This window comes from Natrix helvetica, assembly GCF_964273705.1.
Source record: "Natrix helvetica genome assembly, chromosome: 2".
NCBI classification, from domain to species: domain Eukaryota; kingdom Metazoa; phylum Chordata; class Lepidosauria; order Squamata; family Natricidae; genus Natrix; species Natrix helvetica.
Window position 1 is genome coordinate 80,527,109 of NC_138552.1, and position 17,453 is coordinate 80,544,561.

Sequence of the window (17,453 nt, forward strand, 5' to 3'; positions counted from 1 at the left end):
TGTGTGTGTGTGTGTGTGTTCCAGCATAACTCTGGAACGCCTGAGACAATTTCAACCAAACTTGGTATACAGATGACTTACTCTCTGGAAACAAACACTGTGGGGGTAAGAACACCCTAACGCCTCTTGGTGGGGGGTTGTTCTGTTACAATACAGCCTCTTGTGCCTTCAAATGGTTTATACTGCAGTGGAGTTGCCATGGTAATAGCTTCACAGTACTCTACAAGGGGGCTCCCTCTGGTAAGGGGGAAAATCCAACATTAGAAATTATGTTTGGTGCAGACATTTTCAACAAGGCTTTGATTATTCTAAACACCTGTAAATAAAATTATTTTGATTTGACACTATGCATATAATTCATTCCTTTTCCTGTCTAATACAGGATTGGGATAAATAAATATCTGGGCATTGCCGGGTTTTCAGCTAGTATAAAAATAAGAGCAAACTGCACTTCATCCTAGCACTGATGATGTTATCTAATTTGGTAATGAAACATCTGCAAGAAAACCGTCAAGTTTAGTGAGCACCAAGGTGCCCACAATCTTCAGGTACCGTATTTTTCGGAGTATAAGACACATTTTTCCCTCAAAACTAAGAGGCTGAAAATCTGGGTGCGTCTTATACACTGAATATAGCATTTTTTGCCTCCCGAAACCCTGCACCCTTCATCAAAATGGCCGTGCAGCCTTTGGGAGGCTTATAGAGTGCTTCTGGGAGCTGGGTAGGGCAGAAATGAGCAAAAAATAGGCTGTTTTTTGCTCGTTTTTGCCCACCCACCCCCAGAGCACTCTTCAAGCCTCCTAAAGGCTATTCATGCTTTTTTTTGGGGGGGGGGGAAACAGGCCCGTTTTGGCAAAAAACAGTCCATTTTTGGGAGGTCTGCAGAGTGCAAATTTTTTTTTTAAAATTTGCCTCTTCAAAATCTTGGTGCGTCTTATACTCTGAAAGGTATTTAAAGCCTGAAACTACGTTTATTCTACCTTTCTTTTGTATTGTGCATAGATTTTGAAGATTAAAAAGCCTGAGATGCAGGGAAGTAATTCATTGCACTGGCTTTGTCAAGTTGATATCCACATATCTCAGAGGACTCTGAGTAAATGAGATCAAATGATTTTGACTTAGTTCTTAGGAAGCAGAATTTGTTCACAAAGCCAGTGTGATGTTATAGTTAATCTGGAGCAGATATGCACTCTACTCCACTTCAGCCATGAATGCTCGTTTGTGGCGATACCTCACAAGCTGGTTGTGGTGAAAAGTTGGAATATAGATCACACAATGAAATGAAATCATACATGATTGACAGAGAGAAAGTCGAGACCTAAAAAAACAAAACATGGATACGTTTAACCTTTTATTTGTTTACCACAAATAACTTCACATTTATCAAGCTAATACTGCAGAGAAAAAACTTTTTAAAAATAATAAAATATCTGTACACTACATCTGTTACAAATATAGAGGAGGTTTTAAGTGGTTGCACGTAGGTATCACATGCTCTACACCCAGGGGTATCCGATCCTGGCAACTTTAGGACTTCTTCACTCTCAAAATTCCCTAGCAAGCATGGCTGGCTGGCAAATTCTAAGCATTGAAATCCGTACGTCTCAATTTTGGACACCCTGTTCTACAACACTGTTAATGCATACAGGACTAGAATCCAACAGAGATTGCCAATAAATTGTAACTGATGGAAGCTTTTTCTCTATATGTCTGAATGTCAACTAATGATATCAAGAATTTTTGTTGAACCAAACTGCACTGAATTACTACCATTCTAAGACACTGTATGAGAATAGCTGTGTTAGTCTTTGGTAGCCCAAAATCAAAGTGTCTTGATAGCCCCTTTTCAGACCAATACACTTCATGAAAAGGCGTACAATTTCGTGAATTATTGGTCCCCTCATCAGCGGCTGCATCATCAGATGCTTGTGCCTTTTTATAAACATGCTGAGCGTGAAAAGGTGCCACTAAACCCCTCCTGAATTTTTGCTTTCTAAAATCCACCTGAAAGACGCTTATTCTGAAAATGTTACAGTCCTCCACTTACAAACATTCATTTAGTGACTGTCCAAAGTTATGAGGGCGCTGAAAGAAGTGAGGTACGACTGGTCATCATGCATGACCATCACTGCCCCCCCCCCCCGTGGTCACATGATCAAAATTTGGGTGCTCGGCAACCGGCATGTGTGTACAACGCAGTTGCAACATTCCAGGGTCAGGTGATTGTCATTTGTGTGACCTTCCCAGAGGGCAAAAGTCAATGCGGAAAGCTGGATTTGCTTAATGACTCTGGGATTCACTTAACTGTGGCAAAAAAAAAAAGGTAAAATCCGCTGCAACTCACTTAACAACTACCTTTCTTTGGAATGGAAAGTCTGGAAACAATTGTTGTGGTTGTAAGTAGAGGGCTACCTGTACTGGTATCTTCTTTCATAGTTTTTCTAAATCAGTTTTGCTTAGGTTGAAATGGACTCTATCATTCAATCAGCAGCAATTATGAAATAGCTAATAGCTTACATCAGGGGTCTCCAACCTTGGCAACTTTAAAACTTGCAGTCTTCAACTCCCAGAATTCTCCCAGAAATCCACAAATCTTAAAGTTGCCAATAGGATCCCTGGCTTATATGGTTTCCTGAAGACTGGGCCTCTTGAAATGGAGGGAGGGAGAAATTAGTAAGACAATGGAGGAAAGACATTAATTACTCTGCAAAATGCTATCCTGTTTTACTTGTAGCCTCTTTTAACCGTGAAGCTGACCTGACTGAAGCCATCTTGGAGCTTCAGTGCTGCCACACTGGAGCTGAGGGATGGGATAGAGATTGCTGGGGTTTTGTAGCCACAATAAAATACTTTCTCTTGGGAACCAAGGACGTTCTCACATATGGCCCAAGGAAGGAGGGGTGAGGTCCCCAGGCAACCAGACAGTGTCTTGATTGGCCCATGTGACTGATTATTTGGGGTTGAGGGAAAACCTTTTACTTTTAATTAGATCAGGGGTGTCCAAACTTGGGAACTTTAAGACTTGTGGACTTCAACTCCCAGAATTCTGGGAGTTGAAGTCCACAAGTCTTAAAGTTCCCAAGTTTGGACACCCCTGAATTAGATGAAAACCATGGGAACCTTCTAAGTCAGTTTTCACCAGATCTGTGCCAATATGATAAATCCAAAGAAGCTATTCTTTGAGGAATCCATCTGCTTTGGAGTTTTGCTTCCTATGGCTTCTATTACTTCGAACCCTGACAGCCTCATTTGAATGCTTTCGGGTTTTTGGCTTGAGGGGGAAAAAAATCCCTGCTCCATCATTCTTTCAGATTTTTTCCCTTCACGCTCTGATTTACGCACCTTTCCAAGAACCAGAGAACAACGATACAAAAATACTCCATATATATAAGCCATAATGCAATTTTTTTTCAGGTACTTGAACACAGGACTGTAACTAGTGTTTCATTTAGGAGTTTTAGAAAAATAAACTATGCTTAGAATTGGCTGCTTTTTCAGTATTCATTTGGTATGTTTGAATGAGCTATTGCATGAAGTATAATAGTAGGAAGTCCTGAACCAAACAGATGGTTGGACTGGATGATCTCGAAGGCCCATCCAATCCTTATGTTCTATAATCCTACCATCTTCTTGTAAATTGATATTTTTCTTCATTTTCCTTTAACATCCCAGTGGTATTCTTTGGGTATTTTTAACATGCAGATCCCAGGGATATAGACTTAAAATGTTAACACAAACAAAATAAAAAAGTTAATATAAATACGTTTACATCCCAACATGCTAATTTGGAAAAAGGGACATTCTAATACATTGTCCCCATTAATGTTAGTAGGTCTTTTAATGAGGTATTTATTCCCATATAAATAAAGAAAAAAATATAGTTATAAGGAACAATATTTTCCAGAAGGTCAGTAATTAGCACATAAAAGCAGCAGGCACAGACAGAACATAGCCAAACAAACTCTCAAAAAAAAAAACCAAACCCTAAACTAAATTAAAATTAATTTCCCCTTGTTGGCTTTCTCATTTTTTTTCTATTCCTAACTAGTGGCAGTAATTATATTTTCAACTACATTTTTCAAATCCTGCTGAACTATTGCACAATTTACAAACTGTCATAACAGAAGAAAACAGGTCGCCTGGTTTAGTAGTCACAACAGAGACCCACAATGTTCATTAAGTGAAGCGGTCGCTAAGTGAAACAGAAACTGTGCTTATGATTGTACTTCAGCCTTTGTTTGCTTTACAGTCTTGAAAACATTGTAAATGCAAGGACTGGTCATAAAATTACTTTTTCATCAGTGTCATAACCGAAACCCATTGCTATACAAGGCAGTTAGTCGCTAAACAAGGACTACCTGTAAGAATATAAGGCAAGGATAGACCGAAGGAGGACTTAATATGCGTCTCTACCTTAACCCAATGTCATTAATTTGAAATCAGTGGTTCTCACGAGAAAAGAGAGAAGTGAACAAGGTAAATGTTGAAGTGTGTGTGTGTGTGTCATTCTCTTGCTTTAACTTGCTGTTTGTTTGTCTGTGTGTATGTGCATTGGTTTTCTAAGCTTCCAAAGACTTGCAAACATTGGATAAAGGTATCATTGAAAATAATAATAGAAGGCTGGGTCTCGCTTTGGCATCTTAAAACCTCTGTGTGTCTCTGTATGTGCATGTGTGTGTGTGTGTGTGTGTGTGTGTGTGTGTGTGTGTGTGAAATGGAGGAGGTTAAGCCAACCATAGGGCATTAACACCTGTTTTATTGCTTATTTGCTTTAAGACACAAAAATCATGTTTACTCTAATTCACTACCGACGTTTAGCATTGTGATTCTATGGGCGATAGAAGTCGATCGCAAGAAATTCACTGGGTGGTCTGTGACCCAAAAAATTCTGGCTTATATTTGTACAGTAAAACTCACAGACTTTGGGACAAGAACAGAAAACAAGCTCCTAATAAGTCAGCTCAAAGGATTACCCAACTCTAGAGAACTGCAGGAAAATACAGGTAGTCCTCAACTTACAACAATTCACTTAGTGACTGTTCAAAGTTACAACGGCACTGAAAAAAGTGTCTTAAGACCGTTTTCCCCCATTACATTTCCAGCATCCCCATGATCATGTGATAAAAATTCAGATGCTTGGGAACTGCTTCATACTTATGACCATTGCTGTGTTCCAAGGTGATGTGATCGTCTTTTGCAACCTTTTGACAAGCAAAGCCAATGGAGAAATCGGGTTCACTTAGCAACCAAGTTACTATCCTATCAACTGCAGTGATTCACTCAGCAACCGAGGCAAGAAAGGTCATAAAATGTGGCAAACTCACTTAACAAATGTCTCACTTAGCAACAGAAATTTTGGGCTCAATTGTGGTAGTAAGTTGAGGACTATCTGTATGGAAAACAGTGGTTGTCTTCTGCAGTTATACAGCCTTCAAAGTCTAGGAAGAAGGATGTCAGATATGTGTCTTTGTTTGCTGTTATGAGAACAGCTTGAAACCACTTTTTACTAAGCTGTTATGAAAAGCTACCAAATATTCTAAGTTAAATATCATCATATTTTTAATTAGGTGGTTTAAAATCAGTGGGTCAAGCTCTCACTTTCTTTTTGTTGCAACCAAGCACTGGAAATATTAAAATGTGTTTTTAGAAGCCAGAATTTGGGATCGATTTTTCCATCAATAATTCTTAGGGTCATTTATGAAAATGAGATGTTGATGAAAGGCAATTTGTAGTCTTGACTGTAAAAGGTTTGCTTATCATTGCTGATGACCCCACAAAGAAAGAAGAGAAACAATATTCTATTCTGTGGGACTCTGCAACAGGTAGGCGTTACCACCACATATGTCCTGTCTCCGAACGAAATGTCTCTATTAAGAAAAAACATGAAGATCAATTCAGTTTAATAGTTCTATGAAGGATCAGGAAACTAACTTTCTTTTTTTCTTTCTTTCCTTCCTTCCTTCTTTCCTTCCTTCCTTTTCTTTCCTTCTTTTTTTTAAAAAAAGTTTTCTTCTTAAGCACTATTATTCCAGAAAACAGTTTGTTTCAGATCTCATGTTGGGCACAGGGATATTAATAAAATTGAATCAAATGAATATATACGTTTGAGAGCTTTAAGTTAACCCTGGCTAACCAATAGCCAAATCTTTGTGTCTTCCAGAGATTACAGAGTTCCAGAATTCCCCATTACAAATCCCTCAACAATCACACAACATGCACCACCAGTTTTATCATACCACACATTTGATTATTATGGCTTTCAAATTTTGTCACTTTCTTATCCTACAGAAGCCAATCTCCGTAATTCAATGGTATGTATAACTGTGGATAAAAATAAGACCATTCGTTATTTCCCCCCTTGATTAAAAACAGCCTGGCAAGCCAATAAACAAACTCCCATCTCATCTTTGGAGACAGGACTTATGAGAGAACAGTCAAAGTCACAGTTCCTTTTGTTCTTTTTAGAAGAGCGACAGCTTCCTCGTGGGTGACCCCTTCCAAGCTCTGCCCATTGACTGCAATGATCTGATCTCCTCTTTTAAGGCGCCCATCTTCTGCTGCTGCGCCCTGCAATGTTTAAAGAAACAGATTTTATTTTACAGAGTTACATAGAGGGTGTCCAACTTAAGCCACTGGCTACACCATAATGTCTTTTCTTTGGTTTTGGCTTTACCATTGGACTGACCCCAACCAATATAATTCATATACCATGGGAATTTTTGTTACAATGGGGTTCTTTTGTAACAATGGGCTGCTTTTGCATGAAGACAAAAATCAGGAATTAAGGTTTTAAGTACCCAGTATTCCATTCTTACAACTTGTGATCTTGTTCACCTCAAATATTTCTTTATTAGAGTCCTCTTGCATTAAACAATGTCTTGTAGCAGAGAAAACTATAGGGCATTTCCTATGGTTACTTTAATGCAAATCTTTTTATTTGTGGACAAATGCTGAATAATAAAAAATCTAGGATGTGTGTGTGCGATTCCAGGATGCACAAAAATGAAAGGAGGCCTTGGAGTATACAAATATTAGATGCATGAGATTTACAGAGATAACAGCGTCCTGTACTAAACTACAGATAGTGAAATAGGAGGCATTATCAAAATTTCTGTCTTTTTTCTTTTTGTTCCCATCAGGCATTCATGTCAGTGCATCACACATGTAGTGCAAGATATGCAGGACAAAGTTAACAAGACACTAAAGCAAGGTAAGAGCTAGAGGTGAGACATCTCATACTTTATAGATCAGCAGTTTTGAAACAATGTGGCACACACTGGTACACGGCAAGGAGTCTACAGGTGTACGTCTCAGCCAGAACCCCCATCTCCAATGACATCACCACAGGTGAGCCATCTCTATTTCTCCTTCCCAGCACCTGGGATGTTGCTACCTGAAAGTCCTGCCTGTGAAATGCATGCTATGAGATGAAAAGGGGTGAAAACGTCTATTCTAGATGGTTTGGATTGTATAATACTTTGCGCCTTTGGTCACACCAATCCCACTTGAAGGCAATGGTTTGCCTTCTGCTCATCTACCAATCGTTTTAGATTATCTATATGTTTATTAAGGATCAACACAGACTTGATGGTGGCACATAATCAATATTTTAGAGAAGACAGAAAGGACCATGTCGAAGTACATATATGTCTGGATTTAAAACACAATAACTAGTTAGCAAATGAATTTGGTATCAAGTTCTTACCTTTGCAAACACGGTCTTAACGTAAATGGGCAGATCTCCATGAGGACTTCCATATCCACCTACAATGCTAAAGCCCAAGCCATCAGGTCCTCGATCCAGTGTGATGGTTTTGTATTGAGGGGGCCTATAACACACACACACACACAAGTTGTCTCACTGTTCTGCTCACTTTATCAATTGATCCATTAAACATTCTTGATTGTCTAGGATACATATGTATCTTGCAAACTAAACATTGCATTATACATTTCTAGAATTATATATGTGCACCAGTAAATAACCTTTAATGAAGACATCTTCATATTGCAATGAACTGATTTGGGCTGACCATTCTCATCTACTCTTCCTCCTCCATTACTACTTATTACCAGCATTCTGTATTAAACCCTTTCAATGGCATATTTTTGTTATGTTCACCAAAACAAAGGAGCATCAAACAACTTGGTAGGATGAAACCCACAAATGGAACATAAAGCTAGAAGGATTTAAATTATTTAAAAGAAATAGACCAAATAAAAGAGGAGGTGGAGTTGCACTAAATATAAGAAATAACTACATCTCTACAGAAATAGAGCACAACAATGATGAGAATTATCTTGAATGAATTTGGGTCAATATTAAAGATTTGGGGGGGGGGTGACATTGCCATAGGTCTATACTACAGGCCAACCAACCAAGCAGAGGAAGTAGATGAACTTTTTGCTAGTCAGCTAACTAAGATATGTAGGAAGCACACAATGGTAATGGGGGATTTTAACTACCCCAACATCAACTGGGAAACAAACTCTGCACCAAGTGGAAAATCCAACAGGTTCCTAATGAACCTAGCGGACAAATTTGTTTCCCAAAAATTAGAGAAGGGAACAAGGGTATCAGCCATATTGGATTTAATTCTCAGTAACAGAGAGGAAATGATAGAAGGTGTTGAAGCCACAGGAACCCTTGGGGCAAGTGACCATGCAATATTGGAATTCAACAAGATGCAAACACAAGTAGTAGAACCAAGTCAAACTACAGTCTTGGATTTTAAGAGAGCTAATTTCAATAAACTTAGAGAGAGCTTGGGAAGAATTCCATGGATGAGAATCCTCAAGAGGAAAACAACTCAAGAAGCTTGGGAAATTTTGAAAAATGAGATTACAAAAGCTCAGTCTAGCACAATACCAATGAAGAAGAAAAATAACAGCTCCCAAAAGAAACCAGCATGGCTGCATAAAGAACTCTCTGACAAATTGAAAGACAAAAAAGTTAAGTATAAAAAGTGGAAAGAGGGGGACATAACTAAGGCAGAATATCAGCAAATAGCCCGAGCCTATAAAGATGAAGTAAGGAAAGCTAAGGCTCCCAATGAAGAAAGGCTTGCCACAAAGTAAAAAATAACAAAAAAGCTTCTTCTAACATGTTAAAAACAAGAAAAAAGTTAAGGAAACAATTGGTCCATTGCTAGGAGAAAGTGGCAAGGTGACAAGCAACAGGGAGAAAACAGAACTATTTAACTCATTTTTTGCAACTGTCTTTACACAAAGGGATAACACAAAAACAGCACCACAAAAATCAGATTAGGAACACAAATTGAAATAGGGAAGAAAATGGTAAATGGGCACCTGTCTACCCTAGACAAGTTCAAATCACCAGGACTGGATGGATTACACCCCAGGGTTCTAAAAGAACTGGCAGAAGAGATTTCAGAACCAATGAACTATATCTTTCAGAAATCCTGGAACACCGGGGAACTGCCAGAGGAGTGGAAAAGAGCTGATGTGGTTCCCATCTTCAAAAAAAGGAAAAAAAATAGATCCAGGAAACAATAGACCTATTAGCCTGACCTCAATACCAGGAAAGATTCTGGAAAAGATAATCAAGCAACGAATTATAACGAACACCTAGAAGTAAACAAAGTAATAGCCAAAAGCCAACATGGGTTTGTCAAAAACAGATCATGCCAAGATGGCACACTTCCGTTGTCTTCATGAAAGCTGAACTTGACTCCACCTCTTAGCTTCAGGCTTCCGGTCTTTGTCTCCGTGCTATTTGGATAATTCTCTTGTGGATTGTTTGCTTTTGAACTTTCTGGAGTGAAAAACATCTGTTCACTGCCAGGGTGATTAGAGAGTTCCCTTCTGCCTGGTCTCTCTACCCCCCGGACTCCCTTGGCTGTTCTACTACTCTGATTGATCCCTCTCTATATTGACTGGACCCTTTATCACTAACAATGACATCTAAAAGACCACCTCATGGAAAGGCTGGCTTTGCTGCCTCTGCCCCGACATCTGCAACCTCAAGTCCAAGCACCCAATCAACATTGACAGCCTTTAAACAAGCTAAAACTATGGACTTGGAGTTTCAACAAATGTTTCAGCAAATTCTACAGGGACAAGAGGAAATAAAGAAACAGCTAAAAGACATGAAAGAAGAAATTAGAGGGAACCAGGAAAAAATTAATAAGAACTCACAGAGACTGGATCTAGTGGAGCAGGGGGCGGCTGAGATGAGGGGGGGGGGTGGAGGGTGTGCAGAAGGGAAACAAAGAGCTTGACACCCAACAAATGAAAATAGAGTTTGAGAGAATGTCTTTTTATCTTAGGTTTCAAAATGTGATGGAGACTGAAACAGATCCCCAAGAAAGTGAGGGAGAAAAGAAAATATTATTCGCAACTGGCGAATAAATTATACCAGATGGGGGTGTGGTTTCGTTGGTTGCTGCCTGAAGGTATGTTAATATTCTGGGAGGAGACAAGAGTCAGAATTAATTCACCCATAGAGGCGCAGGCCTTTATGGAAAAAAATAAATTACTTCTAGAAAAACCAGAAGAAATCCCAGTAGATGTACAAGACACGGGAGGGGCCAGAGCACTGCCAACGGGGGGAGATGGGGCGACATCAAGAAAGCTCAGATCACACAAATAATAAGAAAATTCACATGACACAAACTGACTGAAATTATTAATGAACCTATCACACTGACTATATGTTATTATGTAATATTTGAATGTTATGCAAATGTACACCATGAGTCTGGAGGGGGGGTATACCTACCACAGTTTGCGGCTGCCACAATTTGTAACTTTCCCCATACCTTTTCCTTTTTGTAAAACACCAAAAAAACCAATAAAACTTTGTTTAATAAAAAACAGATCATGCCAGACTAATCTTATTGCATTCTTTGACAAAGTGACAAAAATTAGTGGACCAGAGGAATGCCGTCAATATAGTTTACTTGGACTTCAGTAAGGCATTTGATAAGGTAGACCATAGCCTACTACTAGATAAAGTAGAAGAATGTGGGTTGGACAGCATCACCACCAGATGGATTCATAACTGGCTGACCAACCGCACTCAACGTGTAGTCCTCAATGGAACTCCAAGCTGGAAGGAATAGCCAACACTCCAGAAGATAGGCTAAAGATACAGAAGGATCTTGACAAACTTGAACATTGGGCACTATCTAATAAAATGAAATTCAATGGTGAAAAGAGTAAGGTTCTACATTTAGGCAAGAAAAACGATATGCACAGGTACAGTATAGGTGGTACCTTGCTCAATAGTAGTAACTGTGAGAGGGATCTTGGAGTCCTAGTGGACAACCATTTAAATATGAGCCAGCAGTTTGCAGCAGCTGCCAAAAAAGCCAACACAGTTCTAGGCTACATAAACAGAGAATCAAGATCACATGAAGTGTTAATACCACTTTATAATGCCTTGGTAAAGCCACACTTGGAATACTGCATTCAGTTTTGGTCGCCACGATGTAGAAAAGATGTGGAGACTCTAGAAAGAGTGCAGAGAAGATCGACAAAGATGATTAGGGGACTGGAGACTAAAACATATGAAGAACGGTATGTCTAGTTTAATGAAAAGAAGGACTAGGGGAGACATGATAGTAGTGTTCGAATATCTCAGGGGTTGCCACAAAGAAGAGGGAGTCAAACTATTCTCCAAGGCACCTGAGGGTAGAACAAGAAGCAATGGGTGGAAACTAATCAAGGAGAGAAGCAACTTAGAACTGAGGAAAAATTTCCTGACAGTTAGAACAATTAATCAGTGGAACAGCTTGCCTCCAGAAGTTGTGAATGCCCCAACACTGGAAGTCTTTAAGAAGATGTTGGATAGCCATCTGTCTGAAACAGTATAGGGTTTCCTGCCTAGGCAGGGGGTTGGACTAGAAGATCTCCAAGGTCCCTTCCAACTCTGCTATTGTATTGTACTAACTTCCCTAATCATAAAAATCTTGACATTCAAGCTTGCAATAGACTGTTGCCAATTTCAAGTCGAAAGGATACTGAATTCAAGTACATTTTCTTACTGTGGATTTGATAGTCAAGTTAGAAAAATCCACATTAACCACTATAAAGTTGATAAACTCACCCCAAATCATCCTGAAAGATGCTGCTTGATGTTAGACCAGAAAATGTTAGACTAGATGTTGGTGGATCCTGCTGTTGGCTAGTTATGACACTGACATCTCCACCAGCTACAACCTGCAATTTAGTGTTAAACATAAACAAATGAGTATACAGATCATTATACGGACGGTGGATACAGCGCCACAGAACAAAAATTGCTCTGAATTTTTATATTCTATGTTTTAAATGCATAGAGCTATATTCAATATATATCATCAAACTTCATGAAGAACTCCAAAATGCTCTCTATGTTAAGAGGCATAACTATACCCACAAAATGTTTGTTTGGTTTTCTTCTGCTCCTATGTGTGTTTGGCTTGTCTTCATTTCTCAAATAATATACATAGCTAGCTACTGGCTCACTCATTTCCACTTCCTATTCATCCTGTCCTCAAGTTTAAACTAAGCCATGTGCTTTATTGTTATGTATTGCAAGCTTGATTGATTTTGACATCTGTTCAGTTTCTCTTCCCTTTTTCTTTTTCTCTCTTATCTCACCTTTTGGTTGAAACATAGGTCTAGGTAGTCATTGCTTTGCGCATGTTACAATGATCATTCAACTAGTGCTCTGCTCAGCCTGTTTAGTTACAGAATCATTTCTTTCTGAACTTGAAGAGAAATTCAGAGAAAGCTGCGTATTTGATCTGAATGGAGAAAACTGGGTTCCATAGCAAGCTCATTTCTCAATTATAAAGATAGCTATTGACCTATGACCATAAAGGAACATACTCATTATGATTACAAATGGTGATGGTCATTAAGTGAGATGGGCCCTGCTTAATGACCCCTCCTGCCATACCTTCCCTGATGAGGCCATTAAATGAATGTGTGGCCCGTTAAATGGGTGCCCCAAGTGTGGGGGAGCACAGGTTCAGGTCTGCCTGTACTGGGATTCCCAAGGCCTTTCCAATCCTCTCTGGCACCCCCTGATCCACTCTCTGCCTCTCAGGATTTCTGCAGGCTTCAGCCTGCTCCCAACCCCAGCCATTCAGCCACCCTAAGAAGCCTAAAGCCAGGTAGAGGTGCACGGGGAGTTATTAGAACTTGTAGGCCAGGATGGGAAGAAGGCCTGGCCCACAAGCTTGGGTGGCTGAATGACTGGGTTGGGGGCAGGCCAAAGGCCTGAAAGGAACTGATGGGACATGTATGTGTGTCTATGCGCCCGCGCATGCGAGCACCACTGTAGCATCTCTGTGTCAGTCATAAGGGTGAACAATCGTAGGGGACACTGCAGTTGCCATAAATTTCAAACCAGGTCATAAGTAGCTTTCCGTGGATCTTTCATAAGTGAAAGACTACGTGTATATCCCTAGACCTCCATAAATACACATGGCATATAGACAAACACTATTATTATGTTTAGTTGCAAATAGAACCAACTCCCTAAAGAAACACCTTCCTGCTTATAATCATTTTTAAACACCTAAATATAGCAACGATATCCAGAATGTTAAGATTTATGATATAAATGCCCAAGACAGGCTGCTGGTATGATAACATTAGCCATATGCCTGGTTTCCAAATAAAGATGTTAGGACATTTTTAATTGCAGCTGATCACACAGAGGAATGAGCTAACAGTCGTTTGCACAGTAGTGGGTTGGACAGACGCTTGCCTATTTAAAGCAAATTTACCTGTGTAATGATGTGATCAGCTGCAAAATACCTTGTGCTTCAACTTATGTTCCAAATGTACCTTAAAAGACATACTGATTGCAGATTATTGTGTAGATTTTAAAAGGTACTATAAATATAGATGTAGAGAGTAAAAATGACCTTGATAAAAATACATGCGAACTATTGCCTGGATACAAGAGGCACTTTTGAATCATAACAATGCAATATGGTTATCATCTCAAGAAGCTTTTCACAGAAGAGAAATGATAAACCACACAAACTTGGTTGATTTATGCAGATGTAGTTATTTTTTCTTAGAGAAACTTAACTAAAAACAAGACAAATATTGGAAAAGGATGGTTTTGCATGTCAATGATTTGCTTGTGCTGAGATATTAAAAATATTGAAGTTGAGTAAGAATAATTTTGGTTTCACAAAAATGAGAGAATTGAATTCAAACTGAATTTGTGTTCTAAGGAGGAGCATGTATTGCCAAGATGTGTAAAAAGAATATACAAGAAGACTTTGTCATTAAAGTTTTCTTCTTTGGGATACAAAACAATGCTACATGAGTGGGAAAACATGTGGAGTACAAGATTATAATTTACTTTGAACTCTAATTTGAAAAGTAATTTCTATAATATAATGTAGCATTAATATTTAACACCCAATAAATGATCAAAGATGTATCATCATGTCAAACATATATTGGAAATGTGGTAAGTCTGAAGGCACTTTATATCACCTTAAATGTACTTTAATTGAGATAATTCTTAAAACAAATATACAACTAAAACCAGATGTTTTTCTTTTAGATCTGATGGATAAACAGCTGGGAATTGTTCTACATATAACTGTAGCCAGACTTCTCTTTGCAGAGATGGAAAGAATGGATGCTGAAATTAATGGAATTGTCTGAAATGGCAAAACTGACTACCTTAAAGAAAAGACTTTGTCCAACTTTTTTTTTAATGTGGAAACCACTTTTGGATATATATATATATATCTGCTGCTCATATATATGTATATGCTGGTCTTGTTGTATTCGGGTCTTTTCCCGTGTAAGATTGACATTGTCTTTGGCAACGTTTCGGTGAGGTCTCAGTCGCCATCTTCAGGCTGGTGTTGTTGGCTTAAAGAGTGGCCAGTGGATTGATTGGATCCACTTACTGAAACAAAGCCAGCACTCCACACACCCCTACCAAGATTTATAGAAAGACGGCAGCTCCGGCCAAGCTTTAAGCCAAAAACACCAGCTTGAGGATGGCGAGTGAGACCTCGCTGAAAGGTTGCCAAGACAATCTCAATCTTACACGGGAAAAGACCTGAATACAACAAGACCAGCACACCTACACCCGTGGAAATCTACAGATATATTTGTAGATTTTCACGGGTGTAGTCAGGAAAGATGTCTCCCTGATTCCCTGTAGTTTAAGGGGAGGAGAAGTAGCCTATTTGCAAGATTCTGTTATTACAAACCAATTTCAATAAAAATAGTTTTAGGCTTCCTGTGCAGTTGCTTTCCAGATCTGACCTATCTTATGGGGCTGACATATAGTTCCAGATAGCCATCACAATACTGTATATAAATCATAATATGAATACAGTGTTTCCCTGAAAATAAGACAGGGTCTTATTTTCTTTTGACCCCCCAAAATAAGCAGTTGGCCTTATTTTCAGGGAGGTCTTATTATTTTTGAAGTACAGGAGGCAGCGAGCATGGTCACCTCATGGCTGCTGCTGTGTTGCAATATTTTAGGGGAGGGCTTATTTGGGGGGAGGGCTTATTTTTAGTGCATGAGCTCAAAAGTCCAATTGGGCTTATTATCCAGGGAGGTCTTATTTTGGGGGAAACAGGGTAATTGGAAGATGAATTCTATCCCCTGTACATGTTAAGTTGCAGGCAACATTCCTACCTGTAATTCAATGGTGCCCAAAGCATTCTTCAGCAAACTGACAGCCTGGGAATGGGTCATGCCTTCAGTGGATGTTCCACAAATGCTCACAATCCTGTCTCCAACCTGGATGATGAAAGTGAGATATATTGGAGGTGGGAGGAAGAGAGGAATAATGTTTCATAGCAAATTATTTCAAAGTCATTACTTAACACTTTCTTTCCCATTGAATTGCAAGCATAAGAGTGTTTCTTAAACAAGCAAAAATTATGATGGTGTCCCAATATATATCGCCAAGCCCTTGCTCAATGTTAACAACCGGAAATATCTTAATTAAAAAGTGGGTCTTGAATATAATAAATTGTGGTTGCTTTAGTTGTGATAAATAACTCATATTTGGTTGGATTTGGGCCTTGTGATATAAAACTGTACAACTTAGTGGCTTAGTTTGATTGGTACAGATAGTTCTACAGCTAAGACCATAAATGACCCTGCAATTACAATTGTAAATCACCAGGTTAAATACGGCATTCTGATTTAATGATCTTTTCTGCCATGGTTGCTAAGCGAACGTGGTGGTCATAAATCCACTGGTTATTAGGGGTCATTTTTTGCCAGAAACTAGAAGTAAAGATCAGTTTCTGGGGAAAACGTTATAAATAGTAGTCATGTTACCGCAGGCCAGTGGCCGAGCACCCAAAATGTGGACACATGACTGTGGGTGACTGAGTCATAGTTAATTTCTACGTAGAGGAGGAGGAGCTTCCGGAGGGAATGGCGGCCGATCTGTGAGCTCCGTATGATTGCGGAGGGGCCTCCCTGCTGGGAGGGGTGCTGCCGACCCTCGGTTTTATTCTGAGGGTCGGGATTTGTCAGCGACCACCCCCGGCTCTGTCCTGGCTTGGACTGGTTGGGCAGGGTGATCGGGTGGTCGGCTGGTTGGGCGAGAGGCGCCGAGCGGAGAAGCTCGTGGAGACATGGAGGCTTGGAGACGCGCTGGCCGAGGAGCTGGTGAACAGCCGCGTTCTGTGGAATGGAGTCGGGTAGAACAAAAGGAAGCGGCTGGTGGAGGGTGGAGCTGAGCGAAGCAGACCGGAGGGAAGCAGGCCAGAGTGGCAAGCTTTGAAGATCAATGTCGGAGGTGAGGATTGCCCTGGCGGTTCGCACAGCTCAGGTGGCGAGGGTTTGGCGATGGCGGCGGCGGGGGAGGCAGTCGGAGACGCCGAGCGCCACACCCTCTGGTCGCCATGACCCCTGGTTCTCCAGGGGAGTTGCAAGAAGAAGAACGAGGCCCGGGGGGGCTAGAGAGAGTGCTGCCAACTCCAGGAGGCTTGGGAAAGCCTCAGGGAGCTATGGCGGTCTCGGATTTGAGAACAACAGCCCCCGGGAAGATGAGCTCCAGGACCCCCGAGGAGGCAGATGGCCATTCTCCCCTGGGCCTGGACATGGAGGAGAGACACCGGGGGGATTGGTGGTCATCTGCTGAAGGCTTGACTTTTTCCCTTCTACCCCTGTTGACAACTGCCTCCCTTGCCAAAACTTCGATTTCCATCAATTTTCTTTATTTTCTTTATTATCATGACTATGGCTCTCTCATTAACATCCTGCTTTAATCGGCTCCAATACCATCTTGAGCGCCTCCTTAGATAAATCTAGCTAGTCGGCTAGCCCACCAACTTACCCTTTCCATCTAGGGTAAGGACAATTTCACGACAAACTATGATTCCATCTTCAGCACTTGAAATAATCTTGCCCCGTGATATAACTGTATGGTTTTTTGTATGATTCTCACGTACACAAGGTCTGACTTACTGCTACTGCGAGAGTCCCCCCT

General features: G+C 40.2%; 1 protein-coding gene across 2 annotated transcripts in view; it reads right to left on the reverse strand.

Annotated features, from left to right (window-relative positions):
- Positions 1-203: 203 nt before the first annotated feature.
- MPDZ (multiple PDZ domain crumbs cell polarity complex component) overlaps positions 204-17,453 on the reverse strand; it is a 140,692-nt gene continuing 123,442 nt past the window's right edge. The window contains exons 45-50 of one of the 2 annotated variants that reach the window (XM_081945779.1): positions 15,641-15,745; positions 12,071-12,183; positions 7,706-7,829; positions 5,599-6,567; positions 1,232-1,318; positions 204-237 (exon numbers count right to left, since the gene is read on the reverse strand). In XM_081945779.1, coding sequence (XP_081801905.1) covers positions 6,421-6,567; positions 7,706-7,829; positions 12,071-12,183; positions 15,641-15,745 — 489 coding nt within the window. In that variant the 3' untranslated portion in view covers positions 204-237; positions 1,232-1,318; positions 5,599-6,420. Of the gene's footprint in view, positions 238-1,231; positions 1,319-2,853; positions 2,973-3,092; positions 6,568-7,705; positions 7,830-12,070; positions 12,184-15,640; positions 15,746-17,453 lie in introns of those variants that run through there. The other variant, XM_081945780.1, reaches the window with a different exon arrangement.